General features: G+C 50.0%; 1 protein-coding gene across 50 annotated transcripts in view; it reads right to left on the bottom strand.

Annotated features, from left to right (window-relative positions):
- The window catches only part of PCBP3 (poly(rC) binding protein 3), a 47,235-nt gene that overhangs the window by 14,272 nt on the left and 18,685 nt on the right, over positions 1-14,278 (bottom strand). For 21 of the 50 annotated variants that reach the window (XR_014948438.1, XM_085553713.1, XM_085553704.1 and 18 more), the window contains 8 exons: positions 8,882-9,027; positions 8,753-8,776; positions 7,933-7,965; positions 7,218-7,334; positions 6,790-6,921; positions 6,376-6,504; positions 3,882-3,956; positions 1,769-1,810 (listed from right to left, as the gene is read on the bottom strand). Coding sequence is in view for 48 of the 50 variants with exons in the window: in XM_085553713.1 (XP_085409839.1) it covers positions 1,769-1,810; positions 3,882-3,956; positions 6,376-6,504; positions 6,790-6,921; positions 7,218-7,334; positions 7,933-7,965; positions 8,753-8,776; positions 8,882-8,950 (621 nt within the window). In the remaining 2 variants the exon portion in view is untranslated. Of the gene's footprint in view, positions 1-1,768; positions 1,811-3,812; positions 3,957-6,354; positions 6,505-6,789; positions 6,922-7,217; positions 7,335-7,932; positions 7,966-8,752; positions 8,777-8,881; positions 9,028-14,278 lie in introns of those variants that run through there. The other 29 variants (XM_085553695.1, XM_085553678.1, XM_085553676.1 and 26 more) reach the window with 7 other exon arrangements.

Here is a 14,278-nt window from a genome sequence, read left to right as displayed (position 1 = left end):
GCTTCAGCCATGGCCAGCAGTAGTTCAGATCCTTGCATCCCTTGTTGTGATGGGAACCTTTTGGAGCCCCGTCAGGAAGCGAGAATTTTGTTGGGAATACATTTTAGGCTCTGTGTCACCGTTCCAAATTAAAACCAAACAAAATGAAGGGGGCCGGAGGTGGGCAGGTTGGTTTTAGTGGGGAGCAGGAGGGGATCTCCATCACCTCCCACACTCCATCACACTTACTGCTGCTTAATTGAGGAACAACAGTGTTCTCCAAGCAATCAGAAACAGTTCTGATGTTGGTTCTTAGCAACCCCAGGCAATGCTGAAGCCCTACAGGAGACAAAGCTCCCACAGATCTGTGTAGGTTTTGCGAGAGGGAGAAAAACCAGGGGGGCAGGAGCTTACATTTCAGCTTTGGTGTTTGAAATGCTGCCATGGGTCTGCAGAAGGGATCTGCTAAACACAGCAACCTGCAAGAGTGAGGGCAATGCCCCCAAACTATCTTCAGGATGGGCTTCTTTATGGAACAGTATTTAAGATGACAGATCCTCATGAGAGGGGCTGCAGGAGGGGTGGGATGGCGAGCACAGCTCTTGCACGCACGGCTTTATTCCACATCTCAGCAAATCTGCATGGAGCTGGGCAGAGAGCAGCAGCAAGGATCAGACACTGCCTTGCCAGTGCTGATGAAAGCTTAAACACTTCCAAAGCATTATGTGTGCTATGCTGCATTTTATTCCTGTCAGACAGAGGAGAATAGTAACAAGGAAAACATGAATTGCTTCCAGGGTTTGCAAAGGAAAACTGGGACAAGAAGGTGGTGATCTACCCACTGCAACACACAGCCCTGTTTCTCTTCTGCTCTGGGGAGCCGAAGTGAAAGGCATGTGATTCAGAATATTTCTGACCAGCATTACAGCGAGCTCTTCAAAGTACGTGCATTCTGGTACCACATAGACAGCCAAACCATCAAAACAAAGTGATATCTGTGCTCCTCTGCTACCAGCAGGGGATGTCCCTGCTCCTACAGACACAGCCCAGCCTGCAGACCAAGCACAGGACCAGATCATCCCCAGTGGGGCCGTGGACAGCGTGCGCTTACAGTGCCTGCTGGCCTGGAGATGGAGTATGGCAATGACTCAACACCCAACTCACCCAATGGGCAGGAGAAGCCCCGAGCCACATCAAACCAACACAGCTGCACTACAAGAACAGCATCTTATAAAAGCATCCCTTCCCTATGTGTCCCCCAGCATATGCACTGCGGGTCCCACACCCATCCTTGGTTGTGTATCAGAATAAGCCATGAGCAGGTTGGGATTTCAGCATCCCCATCCCTCGTCACCTGGATGAGGATCCCATGGAAGAGACATGGACCTGCTTCAAATAGGAAACCATGCACTGACAAAGCTCTTGCTTTTCCCATCCCACCCAGACATCTTGGCAAGCCATCGGATGACCGATGCTCTAGGATAAGGGGGAAACAGAAGATAAGTTCTTTTTTTTCCCCTTCCTTTGCTTGTTTTAAGGCACAGAATGCGTGATCTGTTTGGTCTCATAATGAAGGGATAGCACAATTTAGCATCAGGCCAAGTCCTCAGAATTAATCCAGTGTGTGTTCACAGTTTAAAAGGCTACTCAAGGTATTACAGAGACTACATGTGGCCAGTCACTTTGAGAATATGCTATTAATATTATTATCTAATATTAATATTCCGTCATCTAACGGTAGCATGCAGGTGACATAACAGGGTATAAGAAAAACAAGAGTAAAACTCACATCCGGGTGTGGAATGGCGTATTGTCCCTGAATTGTGTAGGCCTGCAAAGGAAAAACAGAGGCTGTTAGAGGAGGCAGGAGGTGGCAAAGCCCTGCCAGCCCTGGGTTTTGCTGGGTTTGGGGCTGCAGGGAGCCCCTCCCAGCCCAGAGAGAGAGCTTTGGCTCTTCCCAAAGAAAAACTCCGCTCTTCAAACGTCCCAGGGCTGTATGGAGTGGGAGGAAAAGCTGCAGTGGGCTTCACTGTGTAAAGGTGCTCAGCAGCCAGAGCTCTGTGCAAGGGGTGCTTGATGGCATCGCTACCCCCCTTTGTGCCTAAAAGTGCATCCTAGTGCAGGCAAGGCAGTGCAGGGAGCAGTGCCATCCGTTAGGGCACACAGCTCCCAGCTGGCTCCAAACCTCCCATCCATTCCAGCACTCTGCTGCGTCCATGCAGTGAGGCTGCATGTCCCGTGGCTTACAACAGGCAAACCCATGCAGATGTTGGCCAGGCAGTTTGCTGTTATTACCATTGCTTGTGGTAATCCCTCCTCTTTTGTAAATAACCTGAAGATAAGCACTGCTGTGGGCTGAGAGCCACCAGAGTGCCCAACGTTTTGGATTCCACCAGCTAGCAAGATATATCTTGCTAGATGCCACATTATTCAGATGATGCAGAAAGAAACACTCTAAGAGATGGATAGCACTTGATTAAGGGAGAGTAAAGATGGCCAGGAAAAAAAGGAAAACCAAAATGGACCACCTCCCGAACACATGCTGCATCCTTCACAAATAATGGGGCCTTTAATGCCAGGCAGAACCTGGCAATTCCAGGCAGCCTGATTTGGCCTTTGGCTTTTGATTAGACATTGATTGGAAGCAGCAAAATGAAAGGCAGGAAGGCAAACTGGGGTGATGCAGACTGTGCCTCTCACTCCAGCCTGGCCGACGAGGAGATGCCAGGGCTGAGAGGGGCTCACTGGGGCAGGTAGATGGGGATGAGCTCTGCTGCCCATGTTGCCCACTGCATCCCTGCAGCATCCCTGCAGCAGGAGGGTGCTGCCCCTTACTCTCCCTTTTGAGAAGTACTGCTCGCCAGGCAGCTGGACCCAAAGCTCCTTTCCAGTATGGTTGCTCAGGCTGCACAAAACCCTTGCCCTGGTGCTGGCAATGGCCACGAGATGCTAACAGCACGCTGCCTGACAGTCCGTGCTTTGGGCTTGTTGTTCTGCTATTTTGTTATAGAGCGGGAGAGCATGAGACAGCTTGCGTGGTGTAGGAGTTGGCACCAGGTGATTCATGTCAGGCTGTGGGCCAACTTGATAAAGCCTCCAGGCTTTATGCTCACTCCTGCCATGCTTAACAGAGATCAATTGCTCATTAGTTTAACTCAGAGGCACAACCGGGAACACGTGCTTCATGTAGACGTAAGGCACGTGTTGCATACACAGCTATTCTGCACACAGAAGTCTGCTGTCACCTCTAAGAGCTGCTAGAAACCACTGCAAGCCTTGATTTAGCCTGGTTTACCGTGGCATGACATGACACAGGCTGTCCCATGGATACAGGTGAGGTTTATTCCTGCAGCAGGAGTTCCCTTCTGGTGGCAGAGACTGACCCTCCCATGGAGGAGAAGAACAGCCCAGTCCTGATCAGGCTAGAAGGAGCCTGTCCCACCTGATACCAATTTGCAACATGCGATGTTCCTTGTCATTAGATTGGTAATGCTAGAAAATAGGAAATATTCACACATGCACGGACCCTCACATAGCTATCAGCAAATGCTGATAAAAAATCAAGCTGATTTTTGAGCCAGGTCTCCTAGAAGTGTGACTATGAGCAAAATCAGCATCTTAAGTAGATAGATAGACACATCCAATATAGAACAGCATCTATGCTGTCCCCCAGCTCTGTCCTAAGGGCACTATAGACTCCATGCTCTCTGCTGACCCATCCCCACCCCCGTCCCCTGCAGTCCTGCAAGGAGCTTTTGGTCTGGCTGCTGTGGCACGACACAGATGGGATGACACCATGCAAGTCAGAAGGCAAGAAACCTGAGTGCACTAACGGGCAGCGGCTGGTGCTGCAGTAAAAGGCTGAGGTTGGCAGTGGAGGCTGCAAGCGGGTCGGCTCTTACCTGACCACCTGCAAAAATGACAGGGGTGGAGGCGGGCTTTGGGCGGTAGGGAATGGTGGCACCTTTTGGTGGGGACTAGGAAAAGGGACAAGGAAAGGGAGAGAGAACATTAGAACAGCTTTCCTGAAACAGCAGCAAAAAGAGCATTAGAAAGCACCCGACGGAGCACGGGCTTCCAACCCGTGATGCGCTGTGGGGTGAGCACAGCCTCCGGGGCCACGGCCAGCAGCACCCGAACTGGGCAGACAGCATCTCTGGACAGGAAGACATGGGGGAAATGGGCGTTTAGTGGACAAGGAGGACACCCTCAGGAGTTAACCTGCCAATGCACAGCACTTTGGAACATCTGCCAAGCTTCCCCACCTTGACTCTGCTCTACACACATTCTGTCCCCTAGACCAGGTGATGCTGGGCTGCAAGATCCTTCTCAGGACACTCCAAAGGCCTTCAAGGTGCAGGGAGGTGGGGAGGAATGTGATGTGTCACTGCATTGCCAAACCCACAAGAGCATCCTCACTCAGCAGCTCTCCTTGCATCACATCTTCACCATGGGCACAGTGGCACCTCTGGGGCTTGGCTTGGTTTCTCACCACCACTGCAAAGCACTGTCACTGCCTCCTACGCTTCATTCACTGCTTTGGCCATGGTGCTGGGCGTTGGAGGCAACTCCTTTTGGAAAGCCTACTGAGAAAGTAAGATGAGCATTTCTGCAGATCTCACCCCCAAGCTTCACAGTGGAAGCTGTTGGAGCAGCCAGGCAGGTGCCAGCAGCAGAGGAGCTGAGATTTGGGAGATTTCTTTGGATCATGGGAGATTTCAGATGAAAGCCTTACGAGTCTGCCAGAGGCAAAATGGCTCAGTCGCTGATAATATGTAAGGATAGCCAACATAAATTACGTTATCTTGTAGAAAATCCCACCATTTTTCTCTACATTCTTCTACACTCCTGCCTGTAGCCACGTGGCATTTTCAGATCTCCTTGCTTAGTACTAGTCTGTAGGAAAGCTGTGTGATCAAAGCACTGTGTTATAACCACAAAGCTGCTTTTTCTTTTATCACATCACAGATCTTGGAGGGGATGAGTGAGAATTTCTGTGGCAAGATAACAGAAGACATAAAAGCTACAAGGAGCAGCTCTGCAAACTGTTAAAGCTGGGGGACTTTCCAGACCTATGACTGCAAGAACATGAATGTGGGTTGTTGTTTCTTTTACTTCCCCATTGCTGAGCCTTACAGAGGAACATCAGCCCTTGTTTTGGTCAGTGGGAACAGCAACCACCCAAGATTTATAACACAGAGTGAACATCACCTCGAGCCCATCTCTGCCACAGTGCAGAGCACGACCTGGAACCACTGTGTGCCTAAATCCATGTTCCTCCAACAGCACAGCGTGTCCACGTGAGCACCAGCAGTGGTTGGCACCAAGGTTCAAGGACTTTCCTCTCTAGTCATTCTGCTGACAAACTGAAGCTGCTTATGGCAGGAGTTGCTTCATCTCAACCATGTCTCAGCATCCTCTTATGGAGCTCTTGCAGCAGCAAATATCCCAGTGCCAAAACAAGAGGCACTGGACACAAACTGGAGCACAAGAAGCTCCTTCTGACTATCAAGCAGCACTTCTGTGCTGTGCAGGTGATGCTGAGCCCTGCCAAATGTACCTAGAGGCTATGAGGTATCTTTTTGGAGACCCCCAAAAGCCACTTGGACATGGTGCTGAGCATCCTGCTCTGGGTGTCCCTGATGGAGCAGGGGGTGGGCCAGATGGACCCAGAGATCCTGCTGACCTCAACTATTATGTGATTCTGAAATGTGTTCCTCCCTGCCACTATTATGTTTCTTTAAAACAATGGCATTAAGGCCACCCAGCAGAGCAGTGTGTCTGTGCATTTGGCTCTGGGTGGCACCAGGAGCAGGGATGTCACTGTGTTGCGACAGCAATGGGTTCCTTCTTGAGCTTCTCCAAGGTAGCGGGCATGGAGATAGAGCACTTGCAGTCAGCTCCACCAACTTGCTGTTGGTACAGCAGCATTGCTCCACAGCAGAGGACTTTGTGAATGATTTCTCCCAGCAAACAGTACCCTTGCCACACGTTCATGCATGCCATGGCTCCTGCTCTGCACCTGCCGTCCTCACCACCTCTCCTCCTCAGCGTCACTGGAGCTTGGGCTTGGGTTCATGCCCACCGCTCCCTTCCCTCAGCACAGCAGATGCACTGACTGCCTCTTCCCAGCACTCCTAAAACCTCCTGGTGCTGCGACACAAACCTTCTCCTTTCAGGCACCCAACCGGTTTCCAGTTTGGCAAACTAGAAATAACACAAATACACTGGGGAAAGCACACTTGGGTGGGTTTCACACAGAGGTACCAGGAAATGAGAGTGGTCCACTAACGCGTGGTGAACAGTGACAAGGACATGATCCACAGCTCTCAGTGCTGTTGTGATGCCGGGCAGGTTTTGTCCTATATACTTTACCCCCTTTGTTACAGACTGTACCTCCAGCATCACCACACAGATCTGTTTGACACACTGGATAATTGCGTCGGGTGTCCCCGAGATTGTCACCGCCCGCTCCGTGGAGTTGGGCAGCATGTCCCCCGCCACTTGAACCTGAGCACCTGTGGACTGGAGACAGAAAGAGAGAGGAGGAGGAATCTCAATGCAGAAGCCTTCTTCCCTTCATCCAGCTTCAGCTCCTGTGCCATGTGCCCCCAGAGAGCTGCAGGCCCATGCTAGTGAGGACACGGCAAGTCCCATGGGGCAAAACCCGTGATACCACTACTGCATCAGCAGGGACCGTCCTGGGAATTGCCTTGACGCACGATGCCAGCTCATGAGCATCCCCCTTTGCAAGGATGCAGATCAGCTCTGAGGAGCTGCAGTTACTCGCAGTAACTGAGTGTGATTTACCTCCCTGATTTCCTTGATCTTGGAGCCTCCCTTGCCAATCAGAGAGCCACACTGGCTAGCTGGTACGACCAGTCGCAGCGTCACCGGAGGTTTACTGGTAGCAGTGCTGTTGCTCATTGAGTTGGTTATGTCCTGGGGAAGGAAGAGGACAGTGCATCAGCCCTTGTTCCCCAACCCAGATGTCTGCCACACAACCCCAACCCAAATACCAAGAGCCAATAAGGAGGGATCACATCTTCCAGCCCCAGTTCTTGCCCATTGAGAGATGTCTGGAGGAAATGGGAGGGCGTTGTGGCCAAGGTTGTGTACCAGGTGAGTGAGTCCAACCAAGCACATGTGGGTTGAAGGCATCCAATGTACTGCTGGACCCAACAGAGGGCTGCATGCAAACCCTCACTCTGTGCCCTCTCAGGGGTCACACTACTCACCTCTTCAAATTTGTAGGCGATCATGGCAAAAGCCTTGAAGATGGCATCGGTGGGGCCGGTGATGGTCACAATCCGCTCAGGGCAGTTTCCCTCCGAGATGTTGATTCTTGCCCCACTCTGGAAACAGAAGGGCATTCCTAGAGCAGCCACAGCCAGGCAAGTGACTGGATGCAGCCTCCAGCACAACTCTTTTCCTGAGCTGCATCCTCAGCACCCAAGAGCAGAAACTCTGAGTGCTCCAGGAGCACATTGCACACTTGTTCCCTGGTCACCATATGAAGACATCCCATCTAACCTTAAAATCTCCCACCCCTGCCCCATGGTACTTCCAGCCCTGCCTCACCTTGAGATCCCAAAAAGTTTCCAAGGCCTGACCAGGATATTTTACTGCAACATGAACCTGTGCTTTCAAGGCAAGAGTGGCCTATGGCACCACTGCGTGTGAAGAGCTCTGCTTAGTGATCTGGTAGCTCTTTGCCAGTTAAAGGTACAAAGACCATGGGAAAACTCTCTCATCTCACGAGCAATCTTATTTCACTGTTTCAGAAGTAGAAACCTCTTGTCTCTGGAAAATTCCCAGTAAACACAATATCTCACAGGGCAGTGAGCCATTGGGACAGCTCTGGTCACTGCTTTGTGTGCTGTCAGGAGGTGCCAGCCCTTCCCACTCCTCATCCCTCTCTTTCAAATCACTTCACAGATCAGAGTTGCTCACCTCTTCACGCATCTTCTTCACAGTCTCTCCTTTCTGAAACAAGAAGCAGAAATACAGGCCACTGTAAAAACTCAAGACTTCCACCTTCAAAACAACCTTTCCAAACATGCATCTCACTAACAAACTGCAGCACATGACCAAGACTTTGGGGAGCTCTGTGACACCTGGCCTTGACACCTATGTGATGGGTGAGCTGAAGAGCTGATGATCCAAGCTCAGACCTGCTCTCACGTCTGTAAGGCATCATACAGACAAAACAGCACAACTGCACCTTACATTTCCCTCTCTAGATTTCCTGTTCAGAGAAAAACCTCATGGAAAGGCTCATGAATGAGCCAGATAATCAAAAAAGCTGGCCCTTTAGAGTGGCTGCGAAGGATGGTTTCTGCTCTAGTATCTGTAGAAAGCTCTAATATCACGAGACACAAAACGGTTGCAACTGTGATTCCTTCCAGGCCTGAAAAGTTGATGGATAAATAAGGTGCAAGCCCAAAGCATAGGGAGTTCATGTTGCAAATCTTCACCACCACAAATGGCCAGGACTTAACCATGGAGTAAAAACACCATGTGAAGCTTTCTACATGAGCTAAATGGTGCACTGTGGACTCCGATTCTAGATAAGCTCTTTCTTTGTATGGGAGCAGCCTTTGACCTCTCTGTGAGTCTCTCAGCACTTCTGTCACACAAATGCAGCTCATGGAGACCGAACACCTAAGGGATATTTGTGGGAAGAGATGACCGGTGTCTACCCCAGCACAGAGAGTAAAAGCTGCAGGCAATTCGGGAAGAACCAAAACACACACCCAAAATATGTGCTTACCTTTCCAATGATGCTTCCGACTTCCTACCAAAAGAAAAAGAAAACACCGCAGAATAAATGGTGTTGCAAGGCATGAGTATAACCCAAGCAGGAGAGGGAGAAGGGTGCAGCCCTGCTGGGAGCCCTTACCTTGCCATGCATCAGCAGCCGGATAGTGAGGGTGACGTTCAGGCCGCCTTCGGAGACCTTCGACTCCATTTCCTACCAGGGATGGGAGGCAGTGTCAGAGGGAGGGAGCCCCGGCACAAGAGAAGGCAGCGGCACAGCCGTATCACCTGGGGACAGAGGGGCAAGAATGGGCACCCCTGGGGTGAGTTTGCCTTTCTGATCCTTCCTTGTGGATTCACCACCCCTACATATGCCACCCCAGCATCAGCACACGGTCATCTATCTGTTCCTGTTAACTGCACTGGACTAGATGACCTTCAAAGGTCCCTTCCTATTCAAATGATGCTATGATTCTGTGACTCTGTGACAAGGGAGCACAGGGCTGGTGGAACCCTCTGTCCAAAGACTGACTGCAGAGCTTGGACTTTAAAAGATTCAGGACATGCATCTGGCAAACCAAAATTCACCATTCTGAGCATGAACGGACACTCAGAAAATCTGGAGCTGTGGGTTTTGGAAAAGCCAGCTCTTCTGTAAGTGGAAATATCCATCAGACCCCAAGAGCAAGGAGTAAGGATCTGTAAGCTGTAAGCTGGGTGCTATGTCTGAAGAATGACGTCATTTCCAGCTGTACATATCTCATGAAACCTCTGCCCATTTTCCAGGCGCTGACATCTTCCCTTCCCTTCCCTTCCCTTCCCTTCCCTTCCCTTCCCTTCCCTTCCCTTCCCTTCCCTTCCCTTCCCTTCCCTTCCCTTCCCTTCCCTTCCCTTCCCTTCCCTTCCCTTCCCTTCCCTTCCCTTCCCTTCCCTTCATTCTCTCTTTCCTCCTCTGCCCTCTAGAGGGAAAAATGCTGCCGGTATTTTGGAGGCAGGGGAAGATAAATCACAGTATGGAAACAAATCCCACTTTCTTTCCCAGTGTCTCCTTAATAGCATCTCTGTGCAAAGACTGGGCATGCTGAATATCTCTGCAGTCTATGGCATAGGGAGACCAGTCCTACTGTGTGCAATGCCAGGAGATCTGTAGCAGTTCTCCTCCATGTTATTTAATCCCTCGGTATGCATCAGATGGGAAATTTTTCTGTCACGAGCATCTGCTACTTTTCTGTGCTCATACAGTGGCGTCTGTGGCCAAAAAAAAAAAGGGAAGTAAACCAGTGCTCAAGTATCAGTTGGAAGCAAAGAGGTAGGTGGGATGTATAGAAATGTAGGAGTGCAGGAACGGCTGCGAGATGGGCTTGAGAGAAAGCATCCTCTTCCAGTACGCTCCTACAGAGCTCAAAAATGGGCAGAAGCCTGGTGGTGAGCAGGGAGGTGATGCTTTTCCGCAAGAGAACAGCTACAGCTGAATGGAGACAGGGCTGTCACAAACCAACCAGCACTGGGAGAGCCAACGCGTTGGCTGAGCTGTTCCACACAGGGGTTGGCAGCCTCAGGGAGGTGGGCCATAGCTTTCCCACCAAGGGCACATCAAAACCACCACTTTGCTCTCACCAAACGCACTGTATTGCAGCCACCTACCACCGCCCTGTGCTCCCTATCCCTCACATGAGAGACCCTGAAGCTGGCCGTTATGTAAATGTTTCCAATTGATTGAAAAAGTGGGTCATGTGTTAGCCAAATGCTCCTGGCTTTAAGATCTATCAGCATTATTAAATTAAACACGCTTCATGCTCCAGCAAGCAGGAAAGCTACATTGGCCTTTTCTTAATCATACTAGTGAAAGGTAAGTCTTTTATATGGGAGTTCATAAATGCGGTGGAAGCTACGAGAACAATAGATCAGAGGCATTTACTCTGTCCATGTACTCCCTCCAATATTGTTCATTCTTCACAGACAAAGCACTGAGAAAAAAAATCTCATCCGAAACACCATTTTGAGCATTTCAGAGTGTTCTCAGCCCAAAGACAGACCCATCTACTAGGACCCATCTCCTCACAGGGCCAGCAAGCTCTGCCTTGTTCACAGCATCCTCAGAATTGCTTCTTTGTCCTTCCCCTCAGAAGCCCTGAGGACACCATTACGTCCAGCCCAACACATGAAGCAAAGTGCACAGCTCCAACCCACCACAGAGCTGGTGCAGCCCTGCAGAAGTCAAAGATGCAGCACCGTGAGATGGAAGAGATGAGTTTGGACCCACAATGGAAGGTACACTGCAAACCAAGTGAGAGCCATGATGGCTGGGATACCACATGCAAAGGAGCAGGGTTGGGGACATGGCGCCCTATGCTGGTCTGTCCCAGAATGTCTTTCTAAAGGATGACCTGACTGCAGAGGAAACATAGAGGTTTTAAATCCACCTGCCTTTTGAAAGAGTGCTTGCAGAAGGCATCACCAGCACACAGAACAACCCAGCTCTTCCCCTCTCCTTTGGTTTTGAAAACAAATCTATTAGATCCCAAGAAATGCTCTTAATACACCAGGAATACCCACTGACTGCAAAACAGCACATGCACCAGTGACATGCACCAGAGGACTGAACAAACTCTAATTATTAAGAGAATTCTGAACACTGTGTATTAATTTAATTCAATTTAGTCCATTTAAGACTGTGATCATCTTCATGGCCTGGCCCCCTCACAGCAGGTGGAACATGAAGCAAAACATGAGGAGGGAGGCTGAATGCTGAGCCGGGCTTCATTCTCTAGCCTGGTTTCCAAGCCTCCATTCAGCAGTGCTGGTGTCCCCATGGGGGAACATGGCTTGTTCCTGCCTCCACAGTCACCCAGCTCATGGCATGTTTGACTCGGAAATGTCTTCCCGGAGGGCACCCAAATGCCACCACAGCGAGGCAGTGGCTCAGAGCACTTTGTTTGTCACCAAAATGCCATTTCACACACCTCCAACTATCACCGAGATTAAAAACGAAAAACAAAAAAAAAAAGAGAGAAAAAAAAAAAAAAAAGGCTTCAAATGGCTCCATTTTCCCTCAGAATGCTTCATTTCTTTGTCTCAGCTGCTTCCCAGCAGAAACATCCTCAGCTCCCTCCTGTGCTGTACCAGCCCTCCTCTTTCTTCTATGCATCTGCTGGCACTTACTGGGCATGGCTCCAGCCAGAGCTGCCTGCAGCCCCTCTGCAAACATTGGGTGGAGAACCAGGACATCTGCTACCAGAGACGTCCATCACTAGTGTAACTGCTGCCCACAGACCTCACATCCCACCCTTTGAGGCTGAGGGTCCCTGCTCCTGATAGGGCACGCAGTCCCAAGCTCTCCTCTCCTCCTCGCCTCTGGGGTTTTGTAGGTGTTTTCCTTCCTGTGCCCCCTCTTTGCAGTGCCACAATTCTTAGTTATTTCCCAGACATCTGTGGAAGTTGCAGTTGAGTAAGAGCACCCTTGTCCTGAGCTGACACCATTTTTCAAGTCTGTTCTTAAACCTGCCTTCCAAGCCAGACAAGAAAGCTAGAGAGCAGGCAGAAAATATGCTTAGGTTATCTGCACTGAAGTCACCATGGTGCCCCTGGGACCACGCGCTGCCAGAAGCGAGATGCATAAGGTAGAGTTTCCTCCCCAGATTCCAACATGGAATATTCTCAGCAGTGTTACAAAGATCAAGTTTCACTGCACAGACTAGGTATTTATTTTGGGGGACAGCAATGTTTTCTTCAAGCTGTCCAAAAACAATCAGAGAGAACAACATCCCAGAGGCACAACCCACCCCCTCCAAGAAGGGTTTGGATGGAATGTTCACAAGCATTGCCAAGTAAAACTCAGAGAAAGTCTCCATCACCCTCGTCACCCACTGCATGGCCTTCACAAAACCACTCCTTCTTGGTAGGTTTATTCAGTCCAAGCTGCCACCCCAACTCCAAAGCCTTGGAACCCTTAAGGGAAGAGCTTTTGTAGGTCCATGTAGGCAGAGCACTGGGACCAGCCAGGGGTCTGCATGAGGAGCATGTGCCACCCACCCAGGCACTACCCAAAGATCCTGCTCTAGAGCACCTTGATGGTTGCTCAAAGGCAATGTTGATCTGAAAAGCATTCAGCACATATCACGAGCTCTTCGGTGCTTCAGGAGTCCCACCAGCAGGATTCCAACTGCAAAGCTCCAGCATCCTTCAGCACACCACGATATGCTACAGCAAGGGCCATATTTCTAATGCATTGGCTGAGTTTTGTGTTTGAGATTAACACCTTGGCTAAAAAATTCCATACTAAGAGTATGTTTTTAAGCAAGAGGGAGGAAATATTTAAGCACCTCTGACTTCCTGATACCCACTTCCTAAATCCTGGGCCAGTATTTTTCTGAATCTTGGAGACTGAAATCCATGCCCTAAATGAAGAGGGCAGAAGGCAGCCTAGGAAAGAAGCCATTTTTTTCCAAGGTTATACCCTTTCCCAAGATCTGCCTGCACACTTGCTTAAGCTTTCTCCCCACTCATCTCCCTGTGGGTTGATCCTGCCATTAAGAACCTAATCCAGCGATTTTCAGCATCACATTTTAGCGGCTGGGGGCAGCGCGCCGCAGTGAGCTCAGGATTATGACGACAATGCAGTCTGGCCAGATCAGGCTGGGGATGGAAAGAGAAAGGATAAAAATTGCTGTGGTGAAAACCAAAGTCTGGTACACACTGAAAGCCAGGCTCCAAAAGGAAATGCATCAGCTACCGGCAGGCTTCAGTGGTCTGAAGATGAAGCCAGGAGAGGACAGCAGCACGGAAGACCAAATGCATGATGCCTAACATTGTTTTGCAACACAGCTGCATTTGCAGCTGCTGCTGGCTTCCACAAACAGAGGAGTTATTTTGATTAATGTCTCCTCCATTCACTCTCCACCTCCACTGAGAACAAATTAGAAAAATCTAATAGCCAACAGAAAAGAGATACCTCTATTCTAGCTTGGTACATCAACGATGATATCCCCACTTCTCACCAGCCCTTGGTCTTCCCAAGCATCACTGCAGATGCAGCATCATTACAACTCACCATTACATCATCATCATTACAGATCCCTGCTCTTGCCTTCTGGATGTTTCATTCTTGGCCACCTACTCCCCCACGCTCCTCCAGGTGATGTGTCCCTGCTCATGGTCCACAGTGTCACCCATTGGCTGCTGAAGAGCAATGGTAACCTGCCTTCCCATCTGCTCTTCTGCACCATGGGATTCTTCCAGCTTCCCTCACTTTTATGCCAACTTACCCCAACTACTATTGCAGAGATGCAAACGTTCCTGCTTTGGACCCTCTGCTCCACCCCTTCTTCCAGCTCCCATGACCACAAATTCAGTGCTGCACCCTTATTACCTCTGATTGTCTTCTACCAGCTGATGCTGCCCCCAATCTCTCTGCTAGATGGAACTCTTGAAAGCTTTTCTCCATTTCCTAAATTGATTCCTAGCCCCTTCAAGCCAGCACAGATTGCTCCCCAGGTCCTTTGCCCTCCAGAGAGCAGGGCTGCTTGTTCACTCTGGGTGG

The sequence above is a fragment of the Coturnix japonica genome, chromosome 7, assembly GCF_054131305.1.
Source record: "Coturnix japonica strain WE chromosome 7, WE-NBRP24, whole genome shotgun sequence".
In the NCBI taxonomy this organism is placed as follows: domain Eukaryota; kingdom Metazoa; phylum Chordata; class Aves; order Galliformes; family Phasianidae; genus Coturnix; species Coturnix japonica.
This window is presented reverse-complemented; position numbering and strand designations above follow the sequence as displayed.